An 18,368-nucleotide genomic window follows, 5' to 3' on the forward strand; every position below is an offset into this window, starting at 1 on the left:
TTCCAGCCATTTTGTAGGAGTATGCATTGTACTTAAATTTCAATGAAAGCAAGATCTCTATTTTACCAACAAAAATATATATTCTATGATCTTAGATATTAACAAATCACACACCTCTCATTCGAAATATCAAACAAGAAGAAGTCAAAGTCCCCCAGTCGAGTGAAGGATTTCTAACTTTTTTTGGTTTCTGTTGCAGGTCCATTATAGGTGGTGGCAAGGTGCCTAGTAACAGGACCAGTCTTCCCCGTTTTAGAGATGATCCACTTTTAAATTATCAATGACCAATGTCTGGTGTGTCCCTTTGAACTTAAAATAAAGACCTTTACACGCAGGGCTTGTTAAAGACGAGGACTCTTCAGCGGCCCTCGCAATCGTGTGAAGACGGAAAAAAATCGGGGGACAAAAAGTGGTTCGCTTTAAGTGACAAAGCAGTAGTAGGCACAAGAGCCCAAAACCGAGGTGAACCAACATACGTCTGGGGGAAAGGGGACGCAGCTATGGTGGGACCCCCGTGCAGACATGAGCCAAAGCTAATGTTAATCAATAACAAAAAATGAAATAGCCTAGTCTTAAAATTATTTTTTTCAACTTTTTCATTTGCCAAGCAGTTTTAAAGGAGATGATGGGATTTGAGAGCCCAATGTTCAATCAAGAATGACAACACCAAGCTATAAGTGCAAATATGAGTTAACATTGATTGGACGGATTTGAAATGTTTGTAGCTGGTCTCATTGTATAATAAATACAGGCACTGTGGTAAATGGCATCCATTGGTTAAAGATTAGGTGACTTCCTAATCCTAATGATGTAAGCAAACAAACTGGAAAAACTGAAAATTAAAGTTGACATAAAACAGACAGGCATAAAATAATAAAATAATAATAATATATTTTAAATGGACAATGCCTTAGCCGAATATGCAATTTATTTTTGCCAATATTATAAAACAGCAAATTAGAATAATATCAAATTCACGATTACTATTGTAGACAGCGGGTCTTCCAGCTGGGATTAACCTGCAGAGTTAGGGGTTTGACTCATGACGACTTGTGATTTGAGCAAAAAAGGGTGCTGTCAGCTTAGTTTGTAACTCAATTTACCACGGAAAGTTTTGTATTAAATGTTCAGGAGTGCGGGATTAAACAGATTAAAAAATGAATCTCCATGAATATAAAGTCATGATTTATAAAAAAAGCAAAGGAATGTTTTTGGGTCAGCAAGCAAAGACTGGCTGGGCGCGTAGAATGGACATCTGTGTCACATTCACCCGTTTATCACGCTCTGTTGAATGAAGAAACTGTTTTTACTGCAATGTTGGAGTGCATTGAACGCATTACCTGGCAGGCACCCGGTCGAAGACTCCATTCACTCCAAAGCTCTGATCTGCACAGTAATCTATTCATCTTGACGCAACCTGAGCAGCTTCTCTAATTGTCACGGTGGAGGGCAGAGAGTGAGGCTCATCTGTGGCTGAAATTGCTTGCTGTCATTCACACAATAAGTGGAGAAATGACTTAAAACTAATAAAAGTCTAAAGTTCGAGAGAGAAAGCACATACCCAAGGCCTGTCATAATTGTCCAAAAATAGCAGCTAGAAGGCCATTGAATAGTGATGATCACAAACAACACTGTAAGTTACTACGATGTCAGTTTAAACTTAAACTTTAAAAAAGAGGGGGACTGAAAGTGCAAGCAAAAAATAGCCGGTACTGTGAGACTATGTCAACATACATGCAAAATGCTTATAAAAGGTCTTCTCTGTCTTGTGTTGTAATTCTACTTGTTGCATGCTTCGGTGTCGGGTCTTTGCAGGTGACCAAAACGTCGCCTGTTGTTTTGGGTTGAGTCTGTCTGTGAAACTGGGTGTGTGAGGTTCACTGGCAATCCAATATTTAAGACATGACAGACCAATTCAACATTCAGCCGAGTTTTGACTCCTTTAAAAGTCTGTTGTTACAACACTGACGTTTGGTCGACAATAATGTGTCTAATAATTGCACTCAGTACACTTGAAAAGTGAAACATCATTTCAGAGGGAATAAAGCAAGTGACAAGTCAAGCAAGGAAGGCAATAAATCCTCCACAGAAATTTCTGGGAACATTCGTGGTAAGAAGGAAATAAATGAGAATGAAGATTAGAAGAAGCACATGATGAATGAAAAAAAATGTATGCTTTGTACTGTCACAGCAGCCTTATCTGTTTTCTGCAGGTGTCACAACGCTTTCATCATTCTTGCATTGTTGAACAAACAAAGGATGGGAAAGCGCTACACATCTGCGCTAAATATCTGAGTAGTAAAATACTCTGGTAAGTGAGTGCCTTACAGTGTCGTTAACAGAAAACAAAAGAATATATAGTATGAAAACCATACCCGAAGAAAATTTGCCCGATTTCAGGTCACTCTGACCGTGCTCCACCTCCCATTCTAGGCACTGTCCAGGAAAGGAATGCCAAACAGGGACTTCCCAGCTACTGCAGTTTGCCAGCTGCGCGTCTGGACCTTTTTGCAGTGGCAGCTTCTCTGCGGCGAAGGCAGGCGTTACTGCATCAACAACGACAATGATGAACAGATTATAGTTTGTGGACAGGACGCTGAGAGGAAAACAAAATCCAGATTTTTTTCAGGACACAGTGGAGACGGGAGATTTCCCTGTATCAATATGTCACTATTACACTACTCAGTTTGCAGGTGATGTTGGTACACAAGAACGGCCAAATACGTACCGTGGTTTTGGATTTGAAGGGAGAGAATAGTGGTTTAAGGCCCTTCAGGGGAGAGGCAATCACACAGAAGTTGATATCAAGTGAACTAGGGAGAGGAGAGTTCTCTGTGAAGTTGCAGGCACTCCTGGCGCGTTTCAAAATCAGGTATTTTTGGGCATTCCTCGGCTGTTCTAGCTTCTTGTGCATGGGGAAACAAGCTGAAATATAAATTGCTGGATGGGTGTATCGAGTTAATCCCAACAGTTTTGTTGGGGAGCGAGGTTTGAAGATGTTTGCAGCAGCTCGAATTCGTCAGGGGGTCAAAATGCCTTTGTTTTGTGGTGGTTCAGTAGGCAATCAAAAACTTGACTCTTTGAATGAAAAAATTATTAACAAAACTCTTAATTAAAAAACAAGTTAACCAAAGTCATGAGTTTTTAATCACCAATGCTGTCAGAATTCATTCTCTGGTATCTTCAATATTGTCCCACATGAGTGACCCAATCCATTCAAAGTTGTGAGATATTTAAGTTTAAAACCCCATGGGCATAGAAGAAAAACCAGGGGATACAAAGTTGGTAGGGATTGGATTTAGCTGAAGCGCTCTAAAGTGACCTAAATGCCGTTGACGGGGCATATGACATACCAGAAATATAGATTTATTTTGCGTAAGTTGGCCGGCATCTTTGGGTTCTTCCCCAATGGCACCTCCACATACTTCATGTTATGGTACACCAGACAAAATCCCAACGCGGTGACACTCAACACCTGGAGTTAGAAAGGGAATAAATAAAAACCAATCACTTTCAAGTCCCAAATTCCCACGTATCCTTTCTGCCTTTATTTTTCACACCATCTTATTAAGCCTCTTGGGACTGACCCCGTGCCGGGAGGTTTTTGGGCCCAGTTCGCTTAGCTTGTGCTCTTAAGCATTGTGCCGTGGTTGCTGCAGGGTCCCCCACGCAGCAAGGGGTACACTCTCACTCTAACAGATTTACCAGCAGAATCAAACTGGGACTGGATGTCTTCCTGTTTGAACCTGATAGCCTGTGCAATACAGAAACAACTACCCAGTTATTTAAAATTACAGCTTACAGCAGTTTACAGTCTAAAACATACAACGAGTTGCCTGTACACAGAAGGGTGTGCTTCCCAGTCTTGTAGTGTCCGTGAGACATATTGTAAACATGACGCTCGTGCATTTCCGTGTATTCAAAGGTTGGTTATTGTTGTGCGTCAGTATAGCGTGATTATTAGAGAAGAGACGTTCAATCCTGAAGCATTCACGCATTCGAAGAACTGTGTATTCTGCCAACAATAAATGTCTTAGTATGCAACAACAAGATGGGTTCGGTCTGCCAAACCCTCCACAAATAACGTTTGTTTTAATCATTACGTCAGGGTTATGTTTGATAATATATTTCTTGGTCAAGCATAAGGTTGCAAGAAGACCAACGGATGAGGAGAGCTTCCGGCCTGCGGGTGTGGGAAATTGAAGGCCAGATGAAAAAACATGTTCCTCATTAAAACATGTCTTAAAAGAAGCTCCTTAACTGGGATATGACTACAGAACTAAACAATCTGTGCAGTGTCCACAGAATGTAATGCTAGTGTCCACCATGGACATCAGGAAGTGTTAAGTTCAGGCTAAATATTCAATATCGGCCAAGAGAACAAACTGGTACAGTTCTACAGGAACTCTGAACAAAGTAAGTTCAATAATAGAAGAGATGAGAGATCATCCTAACATGAACTCGCAAGGCTTCCTGAATTGAAGGTTATTATAATGTTTTTATCAAGATTGAAAACGATTCTTTCACACCATCTGTTTCACATGATTACATATTATTAATCAGATTGTATGAAGTTGAGCAAGTTTTACAGTGACCTTAAACACGTATTTTAACTAGCTGGTGCATTTATGGTCATTTACGGGGCCTTGGTTGTCTTCATAATCTTTCTTTTGTGAATCAAATTTTGATTTTTAAACAGCCCAAATCAAAAGTGCAACAAAAATCGACAAAGCCCAGAATGACAACATAGAAGAAAAGTACACTAACACCACAGAGTAGGGAACAGTGCACCTTGTCCAAAATCCCTCTCCCCTCCCCTCGCCCCCCCCCCAGTCAAAAATGTTTCACTCCAAGACAAAGATAGGAAAATAGTGAGGGAGAGGGAGACAAAAAAAAAAAAAGAACAACAGCAAGAACGAGTGTCTGCATAGTCTACCTAATCTGAACACAATAAAAATGTCTCATTTCTGTAGCGTTACACACACACAAACCAACATTATATGTTTTCTCATTAACAATGATGAGTAAAATGATGAGTTATCATCGGTTTACTTGGTAAGCCAACAAGTTTCACATCAAAAAAAAGGCACAGTGGTTAATCTGTTGTCTCCATGATTGCCTCATGCATGCTGATAACGTAAGCCATAAATGATCACTTCTGGCAGGAGGTAGTGCTTATATGTAAGACTTGATAAAAGGGGAGCACTTACGTCCAACTGTCCCTGTTGTATGGTGAAGTACTCCAGCTGTACAGTATTGGGCACTCTGTCATTTAATCAAGCTGGCAGGGGGGGCTCCATGTAATCTCAAGGTAGCCAAGATGACCCTGGTCTAATATCACAAGGTCCTCAGGCGGGATCCACTGCAAGTCAACAAAAAAAAGAGGACTGTATTACAGTTGTGTTGTGGGGCTCTGTTGAAAAAAAAAGCCTTTTTTCGTTGGCTAGGCTGTGACTGTTTATTGATATCCGTTTGGAACGCCCACACTTATGGCAATTGTAAACCCGTTTTGGAACGTTCTGGAAAAAAAAAGTCGCACCCAACAAATGACAACAACTCCTGCTCTGCAAAACTATCATTCATTGCACGCAGACATTAAATGATGTCATTTTATTTTCTGGTTTTCACGTTATTTCGGTTTGCCTCTTTTAAAAAAATAGTCGGTTGCAAAGCTAACAAGTGGAGTTGGCTTGCGACGTATAATTCATTCATGAATAATTCATAATTAGTAATTACCAAACTGTAAAGGTCCAGTGCAATGCCATGCTCTCACTCCAGGACATAAAAGAGCAGCAGCATAGGTGTCGTGGGTGAGTCAGCCAGGAAATTTACGGCCAGCACTAGGCTATGTGTTACCCTTTTTTATAACCAAGTCTGAAAAAAAAAAAAATGCAGATAAAAATAACTTGATAAAAATGGCAAAATAGAATGAAACTGGGTAACAATTCACTGAGTGATCTCACTATACATTTACCATTAATGTATTTCACCCATAACAATAATGGTTTCAAGATATGAAAACAAAACTAAAAACCATACATAAAGGCTACCATACTTCGGTAATACAAAACCAAAATATCAATATAACGTAGGCTATACTATTGCTAAAAATAAAAGCTGTCAGAATTAAGAGACCGAATGAACTTACGGAATGTAAGAGGTGAGCGTTTCCCATCTGAGGCATCGCAGGCAGACGTTTAGAGGGTTGTGGGTGTGTGCTGCTCAAGCCTAAAGTCCCATTCAATGGTTTGTCTGTATCGTTCTATCGGTTAAACTACAGGGCTGAGAAAGCGGAAGACAAAAGGTAGGGAACAAGACCTAATCACCACCGTTAGGCAAACTGATGGCTGTGTAGCCTAGTGAGGTTGGCTTAAAAGTATGGAAACTGGAAATTACCTTTAAAGTCTTTTGTGTGGTCAATTGTGACGTTAACACGAATTGACACGCCACATGTGCAGCGGTCAGTAGCCCTAGTCTCAGCACGCCAGACCCATCTCCACAACCCACAGTGTCATCACGGGGAATAGACTACAGTCAGATTATGGCAAAGATTACAAAAACTTGAAACCACCAAAAGTTTTTTTTTTTATGGTGTTGTTAGATTATTCTGTGTTTTCATATTGAGTACCTCAATTTGAAAGCCCGTCATGAACAAGATTTTTCCAAAGGATTAAGTGATCTGTTGGTGCTGTGGTCAATGTCTTGTTATCATGGAAGCAGTAGAGCCTAACAAGGCCAGTACCTTAAACAATGTGTAACTTTGAACAAGGTGGCACCGGCTAGGTGACCGGACAGCCAGATTGACATGAAAAACCTGGATAGTTCCCACTGGTAGATGAGTGGTTAGTTGAACTTGAGCCAAGATTTAAATTCTCCAATTTTCCCAGAAATTATATCAGGGGCTTAAAGTTTAGGATGAGTGGGTCTCTGCATAAGGAGGTCAGGCGGAGACTGCATTCCCAGGATAGGATCTGAATCCGTCCACGATGAAATGCACAAAGCTCTCTTTCCTCTTACTGAAACATCTAGTTAGGTTGAAAAAGAAAGACATTTATCCAAGTAGCCTACTGAATTAAGTAGGATATAGCGATGAGTATTTTACTCCAATAATTTATTTGGTTACAGAAAGGAATTTTATATACAGTCAAGCAATACATGATTACATTTGACCTAAATTTTGCTGCACATTCAGTTAGAACAAGTCAGTTTCAATGGAACTCCTTAGTGGGTGGTAATATGTTACTTTGTTGTATGAGTCCCTGGGGAATCAGAATTGAGTAATTACAGACATGATATAAAATCCAAACAATATAAAAGCTGCACACATGCATTTTTTTTCATCTTGCCCATGCACACGTAACATCAGAAATGAAATAATAAACCCGCAAACGGATAATATCGAGATCTTTTGTGGGTGAGGGAATTTTTTTTTTCTGGGAAAAGAGGGATCGATTCCGGGAAGTTCCCGGGAAGCCTATAACAATGAGGGGAAAACAGCGGCAGAAAAGAGAGTTTATTTTGGTTCAGGAAAACAAAACACTGAGGTCCCAGAAAGTAAGCTGTAGCTATTCCAAGGACAGCTACGGCTGTGAGAAGCAGATTCGGAGAAGAAGCAGAGGCTGTAACCTCAGATAATATGGAAAAGGACTCACGATGGATGGCATGAACGGGATCTGTCTGGGAAACGAAAACAAGTTTCGGAAATGGGGAAGAAGAGGGCTGGGAGCAGAGGAGCACGAGAGCTGGGAGGGGGAAGAGGGAGGACTCGCAGTGGTCCCACATGATGGACACAAAGTATTTTAGGCTACAATCACGAAAAAACAACGAGAAGAGAGTCAACCACAATGGGTCAAACAGTTCCTGACAAAAGTCTTGTCGCTTCTCTATGTGTTAGAAACACCTGCTATTAACCTGACTTTATAATTCAATTGTGTAAGAAATAGCTCAATGAAAAGCTAAAACCCTCCCAAATGATGTCAATGCACTGAAATAAATTAGTTTCACTAAAAAAAGATTTATTTAAACAAGAAAAGGTCAAATTTGGCAAGACAAAAGTTTTGTCGCCTATACAAATTAACAAATTACTACAAATACAAAAATATGTCAGCAAATTAAATAGTGGTGCTGTGAGATTCAAATTTATATCTTGTATGACTCCATGAGCTTGAAGGACTGCATCCATGCGGTTTGGCAAGGATTCATACAATGTATTGATGAAGTCACAGGAATAGTAGGAAAGCAGTCCTGCTGCCCCCAGAGTCATCAATATTCTTTGTTTGGTCTTCCGCTTCATCTTCATCTCCACATATGCTCCTGAGAATTGGTACCAGCAATGGAGCATCGAACTTGCTTGAGGAAACTTTGAAGTGGAGATGGAAGTATGCGATGGAGAGCACCATCCTGCTGCAGGAATTTGGCCTCTGTTATGGTTGGGAATATAAGAGGTAGGCTAAGATCTTCGGTATTTGCGAGACTATTGATGTTGCCTTCCACCCTGCAGATCTCTCGCACACCCCCATACTGGATGCTACCCCAGACCATGATTTTTCCGCCACCAAACATCACTATTTTCTGGGTGAATCTTGGATCCATGCGGGCTCCAGTAGGTCTCCTGCAATGTTTACGGCAACTGTGGTGTAATTCAACAGAAGATTCATCTGAAAAAAAAAATCCGGACTTGCTTTTCATTCCACTTCTCCATTGTCCCTACCCTATGTTATAGGGCAGTCTTTGGGGCAACGGCATCAAACTTGGGCAAAGCCAACAAATCACATGCTGGTTTTTCAATGTGTCTTTTAGTTTTGATATTATTGTCTGCCTTCTGTGGCAGTGATTCGACCATGGAGGCCATTTCGAGACCGAATCAGACTAACCGTTCTGGTTGACACAGGGACTTCAGGGGACCAGGTCTGGTGGAGCTCTGCTGCAGTGGAAGTGGGCTGGCCTGGATTTCGAGCCAAAACAACGGTCCTCTCGAGCAGTTGTCTTGCGGGGTCTGCCTGACTGGGCTTGTCAAAAACATTCTCCAGTGTCTTCAAATGTTTTTTTAATCCTCTGTACTTGACGCTGAGACACATTGAAGGTGTCTTCCACATCAGCAGGGATCTGGTCTTCAGCCTCTTGATAATCAAAACTTTAGTCTTAGGTGAATCTTAGGCCTGTTTGCAGATGTCTAGTTGCAGTTGATGTGAAGGTCTGGTGTACTGGGGTTGTTTTTATACACCACTGAGACCTAATTGATCCATTATTAGTCCCAGGTGAAGCTCATATGAAAGGCGACAACACTTATGTCTTTGCAAAAATGGACTCAAAGGGCTTTACCAAGCTTTGAATATTAGAATACTTTTTGACAGTTTCTTTTGCACTGAAACATTATTACAAAAGCTGGGGATTAAAATGAGCCATTTCTTGTAAATAAATCTTGATTAGAAATATATTTCAGCGGCATTTCAGGTCAATTTGTACACAAGCGACAAGACTTTTGTCAGGGACTGTATGTATTTACATACTTTAAAATACTTACGCCACAAGAGAAAATGTCTTGGATGTAAAGCATGTAACACTGGGCAGCGTCATCAGACTCATTCAGCTGTTCATGGAGCCTGCCAAAGAAAAAGCAAATTTCACTTTTTCTGGGTGATACAACTAACATGTTAACATCAGGGAAAAAAAGCTGCAGCTGGATCTTCATTTTGTGCTTGAAATATTAAAAACAATATGACGTTAACTAATGTTTTTAGACCATAAGACCTGTTTAATTGGTGTCCAGTTGTATTTCCTCAGGATATAGTGTTAGACACTTACTTTGCCAACTTGAGTAGAGCCATTTTCTCTACATCTCCAACAGAGTATGCCCTCCAGTAACACTAGAATTAAACCAAAATATGTCAAAAAAAAGCCAGAAACCTTAGTGAACTTATTATGCAAACCAAGACTCGCTGACAGTTGTAATGTGTACCTTCTTGGCTTCAAGTTGTTGTGACAGTTTTTCGTAGCTTTCACCCAGTGCGACCAACATGCGTGAGTCATTGGGCCTACACAAATATTGTATTTCAAAAACAAATAATGAGCATTGCATATTTAAACACTTTCTTTCTAAATAGTTTTTCCATTCTTAGCAATACCTGCATAAAACCCTTTTTTGTCAATATCCATACCTGAGCTGGTGAGCCTTTCGATAATAGTACAAACAGTAAAAGGGCATCTTGAGGATCTCATACGTCTGACCCAGGCCATACCAGGCACGGTAGTCCCGCTTGTTCACTTCAATGGCATGCCTGATAGAGAAAACATGAGTAAGTAAAAAACCCGCAAAAACAATATACTGTAACTGGAATGACTCCTCCATACTGCTGTGAAAGGTCTGGCAATAATTAAAATACTTAGTAATTAAAACTCCATTGTTTGCACATTGAACAAGATATTGATATATCCACCAAAATAAGGGCTGTCTATGCTCCACTACATCTTCAGTCTGACCTGTAGGCCTGGATGGCAGCCGAAGTGTTCTTCATTTCCATGTATTCGTGGCCCATGAGGGTCCAGGCACCGAGGCATCGAGGGTTAAGTTTGAGGGCCCGCTGGAAGTACAAAGCTGCCTTCTCATGCTGAGAGCGTAAGCTATAATAATTACCTGTGGATATGATGCATAACTTATTACACAAAATACCATGATTCAAAATGATGTCTTAAACATGTCTAACCAGCTGACAAATCTTTAGAGTACATAAAGATAAAAACTAAAAAGCCAGCTGTGAAGCTGCACAAGTCAAGTTGCTAAATTACAAACTATTGATGACAAGTTACAATACAATAATTTATGTATTTGTCAACTAATTGTCACTAAATCACTGAAAAACTGTGCTTGAGAATTAAACAGTGCCATTAGTGTTGATCAATTGGGTCAACACTTACCGATAACACAGCAAGTCTCCACTCTATACTTGTCAATCTCCACCAGGTTGTGGGCCAGGTAGCTCAACTCTGGCTTCATGCTCTGTGGAAGCAGTCATAAAAATATATATATAGTATTTATAGTTTGGACTTATAAATAGGTCTTCACAAAAAAAAAAAAAATCTGTTCGAGAGCAACTATTTTTTCACTTCAATCCTATATGGAAAACATACTCACAGAGGTCAAATACAAGCATAGGTCCTTTCATCCTTATTGGCTAAAATTACTTGAAAACACATTTATCTATGCTAATCAATAACGCATTACATTACAAGTGTCTAACTCACTTTGACATAGAGAAGGTTGGAGAATGTGTCCATGTTGTCAATGCGATACGGATCCTGCTCCCTCAACTCGTTGAAGAGAGTCAAAGCTTGGTCAATATCTGAAATAAATATAATATAGAGACAAGAGTTATATAAGATTAAAACCTGACCCCTTAACATTTTTCTGACATTCTTATTGAAAAGGTAGAAAATAAACCTCTGATGTTGTGGTAGGCGACAGCAATCTGTGAGATGATGTACGTGCTCTTAGAAAAGCCGGCCTCAATGAGGTTCTGGTATTTCTGCAACGCTTCTTTGATCATCTGCAGCTCTGTGTACATGTGGGCCATGAAGAAGTCTTTAATCCAGCAGTCTGGCAGAGACAGTGACTTCAGCTGGGGAGAAAGACCAAGAGACCAAGTTAGATGGAATCATTTCCATCCATTTAAGTACCTGAGATGGAGCTTCTTTTTCTTTGAATTGAGTGAATGAGAGAACGTTTTTGTTTTGTTTTTTTGTTTGTTCTGAGAAAAAAAGGTTAGTTTAGAAGTCATGAGGCTTTGTTGTGAGGACTGAGTTTGGGTAAAACGGTTACTGTGGAGCTGGGCACATTAAGTTAATTATGCAATGCTATCTACAATTTGTCAATGTGTAAATACATAGTTGGTTACCATTTCAATGTTGGTGACGAGGTTACTAAGCTCCAGCCAGGCTCCCCAGTGAAGAGGAAGCGTGTGTATTGCTTCAACAAAAACCTCCACTGCCTCCTTCAGCAGGTCCAGCTTTCGTAGCACCACCCCATATCTGTGTTACCACATCCACAAACATACACATATACAGTTTATAAACAGTTGACTCTGTTCCTCTGAATTATCTGAGGAAAGTGTGTACACTTTGGAGGAAAGGTTCTTACAGGTACAGGGTGAACCCGTCCAACTCTCCTGCAGTGTGCTTCTTACTGAGCTCAACCCTAAGTTCTCGCAAGGCTTCATTGCGCACCTGCCCCTTCTCCAGGGGACCTAGTACCACACAGAAAAACACAAAAAGTTATGTGTTAAAGGGTAGCAAACTTATTTTCAGTACTCTTTTGAAGTCCAAACAGACAAGTCCTCACCCAGGCTGTCCACGGTCTCATCGTCCTTCTTTTTCTCACCTGACTGAAGACAACATGGTTTGCAAGCATTACAATCAAAGTGAAAGCAGTCTTGTCATCAAATCAAATCAAAGCTCACAGGATAGAGGCATGCCAGATATCTTCTACATAATCTTACCAGATAGCGAGAATACATATAGAGGAAATAAGCCTTCTGACTGCAGCAGCCTTTCAGAAAGTAAGCAGCACGGTCATACTCTTTCAGGTCAAAGTAGGATTTGGCCAGTGTAAGTGCATCCAGGTCTTGTGCATCTTCCTGTGTTTGGAAAAGACAATGAACAAGAAAAGTCCCCACTTAGTGTCAGCATTGTACAGCCGCAATGAAGAGCTGGAACAGAAATAATATACTGTATGATACTGACAGACAGCGTGACATTTAATGATGTTTAAACCATAAAGCTACTTTAAGGGGATTGAAGGTAGTTAATAATGACATGACAGAAACTAACTAAACCCAGAAAAGGCTTGGGCCAGGCAGTATACAAACCTCAGTAAAAGGAGATGACGGGGGTAGTTCATTCTTGGGAAGAGGGTTCAAAGCAAATGCCAATTCAGAAGCCCTGAAATGTAAACACAGGAAGCATGTGAGATAACTTTGCCAAGGATTACAATCATTTTTTCTTACCCGATGTATTCTTGCGGCAAGCAAAAACAGCACGAAGTTACCTTTGTCCAGTGCCGTTAACGTTACATATGTTATTAATCGTTGAGCTACAGCCCGGTATTAGTTACTGGTTAAGGAATAACATCAACGTTACACGTCATATAACGCTAACACCTTGATAACAGCGCTATGTTGACGCTAGTAATCATTTAACGACTCTCTTAACTATAATGCAACATTAATATTGCACATTTAATGTACTATTGTATCAGCGTTAGCTACATTGTTATAGCTAGTTAATTAGACTTGTCAACAGCACTGCTAACGTTGCTAACTGACTGGTAACTAGCTAGCTTTAAAGCTTAGGTTACAGCGGTACCTGAGCAAAAAGACAGTCAGTTAATGTCACATTTGTCACAGTCAGTCTCACCACTTCGCGCTGTGTAAAAGTCCTCTTTCTTTACAAAGCGATATCACCGATATTAGCTGTTTCTTGATCTGTACCAGGTCCCCAAACTCACTACAGAGAGCCGCCATTTTCATATTTTGCCAAGCAAGTATGCTATTGGTGGAAGTTACAAAGAGGTAGTTCCGCCCACCAAGAATGACATCATTCTGTTTCCTCCTTGTTTCCAAAGTAAAATAACTGTTGTCGATATTTTGTCTTGTCACAAATACACAGCCATTGCAATTCTGATCATAACGTTAGCTATTAAACCATGTTATTTAAAAAACAAAAAAAAACACAGATATGAATCTGCTTGCTTGCACATGGAGAGGTGCCACTTCAGCTCCTGGATGCTTCCAAGTGCCCTTAAGCAAGGCACTGAACCCTCAACTACTCAGGAGGTTTACCTCAGGGAGCAGCCCCCTCACTCTGACATCTCTCCATTTGTGTATGTAGGCCAGTGATCATCAACTGGCGGCCCGCCAAGCCGTTCGATCCGGCCCGCGACTGGATTCCAAAATTGTGAGGATCAAAAAAAATATGTAGGCCTATTCTACCCTATTAAAGCAACTAAAAGCAGCAACAACTGAGTCTCTTCTCAGTAATCACCACCATTTATGACTCTATTTAGGCTACACCCCAAAACAAACTACTCCTCTTGATCAGTTAAAGTTCGAGTAGTAATGCCGCTTGCGTGGGAGTAGCAGATTTCAGTGCGGCGATTTTTCTCTGACACGCCTCTGACCTGCTCAGGATATGAATCTTAAAATTTGAATGTTTAGTGTGGTGGTGACGGCGCAGATTGTATTCTTTTGCAACAGCAACAGTTTCGTTGCAAATTAGGCATACTGGTGAGGCATTCCGGAAGGTTGGCATATAAATGCGTACTTTTCAGTCCGTCATCATTGAGGACCTGTTTTCAATATCAACTTTGCGTTTCATAGCCTTGAGAGTGCCATTTTACCTCTGTTAAGAGACCCTTTCCTGTCACTTCCTCGGTGTTTGTTTTTCAAGTGCTCTACAAGTAAAATTGACTTATTGAGTTGAGGCAAAATATCTATCACCCCTGGTGGTTTGTCGTGGTATAGGTATAGGAACCTGACTCATAAAGGCCTTCAGTTTTGTAATAAAATGGAAAAGTATTAACAATAAACATCAATCATAATGTTATACACCATTTTATTTTTTTATTTATTTTTATTTAAGGTCCGGCCCCCAAGGAGACTGTCTGGTAAAATTCTGGCCCTCTGACAAATATAGTTGATGACCCCTGTAGGCTGTAGGTCCTGAGCATGTGTGTGTTTTTCAGGCCTGTGTGTAATGTGGGTAACAACAGTACCAAGCAGAGTGACAAATGTAATTTTCCCCTTGCAGTTTAGGCTTGTCTTCTCCTCCTTTTATACTTTTTTTTTTATATCACACCCAAATGTAACCTACCCAGCCAGATAATACTCAATGCAAGTTGTGTATGTTTCAGAATATTTCATTTAACAGCCCTTAAACATTATCAAGCAAAGGCTATAATGAAGAGCAAGGTCAAGGGAAGCATTTTTTCAGCTACATAGAAATAACAAAATCTTTTTTTGTCTTTTAAATATCTCAGAAGATGTATTGTGTTGTGCAAATGGATTTTAGGTTCCAAATTCATGCATAGTTTTACACAACATCTCTCTTGAGCTACCTCAACAATAACACAATGTCAAGGTTCTCAAATGTCATCTTGCCAACACTAGCTTTAGAGTCATGGTCTCTACACAAAACTAAATAAGTTTCACTGTATGACAAGTCACAATCACACACAAGTTGAACAGAACCTTAAAATCCAAGCAGATTACAAGATGAGCATTAGCCTACAGTAACAAAGTTGTTGTTGTTGTTGTTGCTGTTGTTTTCTGAAAAGAAACTTGTGCTCATCATTCTAAGCTATTTCAGTTCATCATAGTCCCTGCATTATCTCTTGTACAAACCTTTTCAGCACTGTTGCAGACACGAGTCTTTTTAGTCATTATCTGTTGTTTTTTTGTATTTTTTCTCACTCTGACAGTTTTATGTAATTGGTATAGATGCTGTAATACCACGTGAAAAAAGAAGTGATACAGAGTTTACATGGGGACTAACAAAAAATGCATGTATGTATTGTGTTATCAGCATGCACAGTGCACACTGATGTTTAAATCTAACATTATGTGTTGCATCCATTTAGAATAAGAACAGTAGTTTTCTTTGCCTGCAATCATAGACTGGATAAAAACATCAAAACATCATAAGGACTTCACTCTATATTTAGCCTTTGGCTCTGACCTCTGTACAGCCCAGTTAAGTCCTGAGCTTACAGACTTTTCCCACTCAGAACGTCAACTGTGGGATATCCTTACCCTGAGCCCAGAGCTTAACCCTGCTTCAGAGCAGGGATTTCCCTGCCTTTCTGATATTATACCCAAAAGATCAGGGTTACTACATGCCATCTTGGACAATGTCTCACACCCACTCCATGGCTTGCTGCTGCTCACATCACAGGAGCACTTTCAGTGATAGACTCATTCTCCCAAATGCAGCACAGAGCGCCACAGAAGTCATTCCTGCCTGTGGCCATCAAACTTTATACTCCTCCCTCTAAGTGTCCGACACACAGACACTTAGAGGGGTTAAACTGACATTATTATCTGTTTTGTGCAATAACATGGCGTTCAATGTGTGCATACTCAACTGCTACTTTATTATTATTATTTATTATTACTTTTCACCATTGCAACCCACTTAATTATGTTATTTATGTAAATACTGTATCATAATATACCTTTAACTATGTAAATATCCACCTCCTTATATTCTATTTCTTTATTATATTTCTTATATTTCTAATTCTGAGCAATTGTACCACAGAGTTTCCCTTCGGGGATCAATAAAGTATTTCTGATTCTGATTCTGATTCTGAAAACAACTGGTTTGAAGTTAGTACAGAGTAACAGGGTGTTTACTGTCTAATGATGATGACGTGGACTAAGTGTCAAGAGCTTTCAGTATTCAGAAGACGTGGACCCTGGACTCTGATTGTCAAATGTGTATACATCACCTGGGGGGCTTACTTAGCTTCATCATGTCACGATGGAAGTTTGCGCCATTTGCACATTTGCACATTTGCACAAATGCCCGGGTACCAACTAGTACTCAGCAGTGCCTACTTGTTGTGAGGTGGCAGTGTTAACCACCAAGCCATCATCATATTTGAGGAACAAGATGTTATATTGAAGAAATTAAAAAAAAAAAAGAATATGCATTGCCACATATCATTTAGACTTCCAAATGAATTTCAAAAGCATTGCCATGAAAACTTTTCAGTTCCTGTTATAACAGTGCATTTCTTGGTACAACAGAATACACCATTCTGGTTCAAGTATTCCATAACTATCCAACCTTCTGAATGTCTATTAATAACTAAAAAGCCTTGCTGAAAATGTGATCCTGCAATGCACATGAACCGCTGTCAAAGGGTTCAATCTCTTTTACAACTTTAGAAAGACTATTTTATGCTTTGCTAAATCCCACTTCTATTCTGTCAATATGCATTTGCTTTCATTGAAACAACCGTTACTTATTTAATCAATATCTAATTCTAAGTAGTGAGTTTTGAAAGAGCAACAATATTCTACCTCTTTCTTGTGCCAATAATGTAACTTATTTGATTGCCTGCACAGCCCCTGTCATTGGGCTCTGTGCTTGGCCATGCTTCGCTGGTGCAGAGCTGACATAGTTCATTATGTTCTTGTCCGTCAAAATCAGCAGCTTCACTGGCTCCACTGCACTGGACAGAAGCACACGCACAGTTTCTTTATTGAAATTCTAATTTTTTTCCCCCTTGTAACATAATTATTTATTTCACATTTTAGGTAAAGTAACGTAGACCATCATTAAATGAAAACGTAGTAAGGTTTGCTTTGGAGTTTTCAATCATAAGTTCAATGACACTAAGGCAGATCTGACCAACCATGGGCAGACCACTAACATCTCCAACTCATGCAAAATTTTAAAAGTTGTTGGGAGAGAACTTCTAAATCCAAAAAGGACCAGAATGTGCCCTTTAAACAGTAGAGCAACAGGTGTTCACATACTGAGCTGCCACTAAACCCACAGGACAACTGCCAACTGCACTTTGATCATGGGCAAAGCTTGTATTGTAAGTATTTTTGACAAAGAGGTTCACTTGCAAAGTTTGTTAAAAAACAAATTGTCTTTAATGCACACAGGGACCACAGACTGCACACTGTGTTGGTTGATCACAGACAGAACCCGATTTGTTCAGGTCCTACCCCCTGACCAATCGGGTTGCTTTGTAGGGCAGGTCTTGCATCGAACTGCAGTGGGTTGCATAATTGGTGTCTATGGTTGTTTTATCTATCAATAGCGATGAGCAAAATGAATGTAATTTGGCAAAAGCATGCATGTTAGAATGCATAAAAAAACTATTTGGTGGAGGTTTTATAAGATCTGTTCCTGAATGAAGGCTTTGAATACATTAATAGGAAATTGGTATAACTATCCTATCCATTCAAACTCATTCAGTGAACGTAGTGTGTGACCTTACTAAGAATCCCTGTCATTGAGTATATAAATCCTCCTATCATAACTGTATCAGGAGTTCAGCAACTATATCTAATGCTGGGGTTATTCCGCAGAAATTAAACAATAGATGCCATGGATGTTTTTTTTTTTGCTTTTTCATGCTCTATTGATGTACTTCACATATCGATTATGTGTGTGTTTGTAACTTTCACAATTGTATTTTTATTTCCTTTTTTCACAGCCGGTGTCACAGAAGTTATTAATGCAAAACGTGTTTTGTAATTTTGTGTACATTAAATATGAATACGTTAACATGTTAGTGAGCAGAAGGCATGTGCAGAAAGCAGACATTTGGCAGATGGGGATGAACTGTATGAAGTGCC

At 39.8% G+C, this 18,368-nt stretch overlaps 1 protein-coding gene across 1 annotated transcript in view; it reads right to left on the reverse strand.

Moving 5' to 3' along the window:
• Nucleotides 1-13,589, reverse strand: part of cdc23 (CDC23 (cell division cycle 23, yeast, homolog)) — a 41,130-nt gene extending 27,541 nt beyond the window's left edge. The window contains exons 1-14 of the mRNA XM_032532903.1: nucleotides 13,408-13,589; nucleotides 12,861-12,933; nucleotides 12,492-12,629; nucleotides 12,335-12,377; nucleotides 12,134-12,239; nucleotides 11,892-12,024; nucleotides 11,438-11,615; nucleotides 11,242-11,339; nucleotides 10,915-10,996; nucleotides 10,480-10,633; nucleotides 10,158-10,277; nucleotides 9,959-10,034; nucleotides 9,805-9,866; nucleotides 9,524-9,602 (exon numbers count right to left, since the gene is read on the reverse strand). Coding sequence (XP_032388794.1) covers nucleotides 9,524-9,602; nucleotides 9,805-9,866; nucleotides 9,959-10,034; nucleotides 10,158-10,277; nucleotides 10,480-10,633; nucleotides 10,915-10,996; nucleotides 11,242-11,339; nucleotides 11,438-11,615; nucleotides 11,892-12,024; nucleotides 12,134-12,239; nucleotides 12,335-12,377; nucleotides 12,492-12,629; nucleotides 12,861-12,933; nucleotides 13,408-13,520 — 1,455 coding nt within the window. The 5' untranslated portion in view covers nucleotides 13,521-13,589. The remainder of the gene's footprint in view (nucleotides 1-9,523; nucleotides 9,603-9,804; nucleotides 9,867-9,958; nucleotides 10,035-10,157; nucleotides 10,278-10,479; nucleotides 10,634-10,914; nucleotides 10,997-11,241; nucleotides 11,340-11,437; nucleotides 11,616-11,891; nucleotides 12,025-12,133; nucleotides 12,240-12,334; nucleotides 12,378-12,491; nucleotides 12,630-12,860; nucleotides 12,934-13,407) is intronic.
• Nucleotides 13,590-18,368: the final 4,779 nt, after the last annotated feature.

The sequence above is a fragment of the Etheostoma spectabile genome, chromosome 13 (assembly GCF_008692095.1).
Source record: "Etheostoma spectabile isolate EspeVRDwgs_2016 chromosome 13, UIUC_Espe_1.0, whole genome shotgun sequence".
Classification (NCBI taxonomy): domain Eukaryota; kingdom Metazoa; phylum Chordata; class Actinopteri; order Perciformes; family Percidae; genus Etheostoma; species Etheostoma spectabile.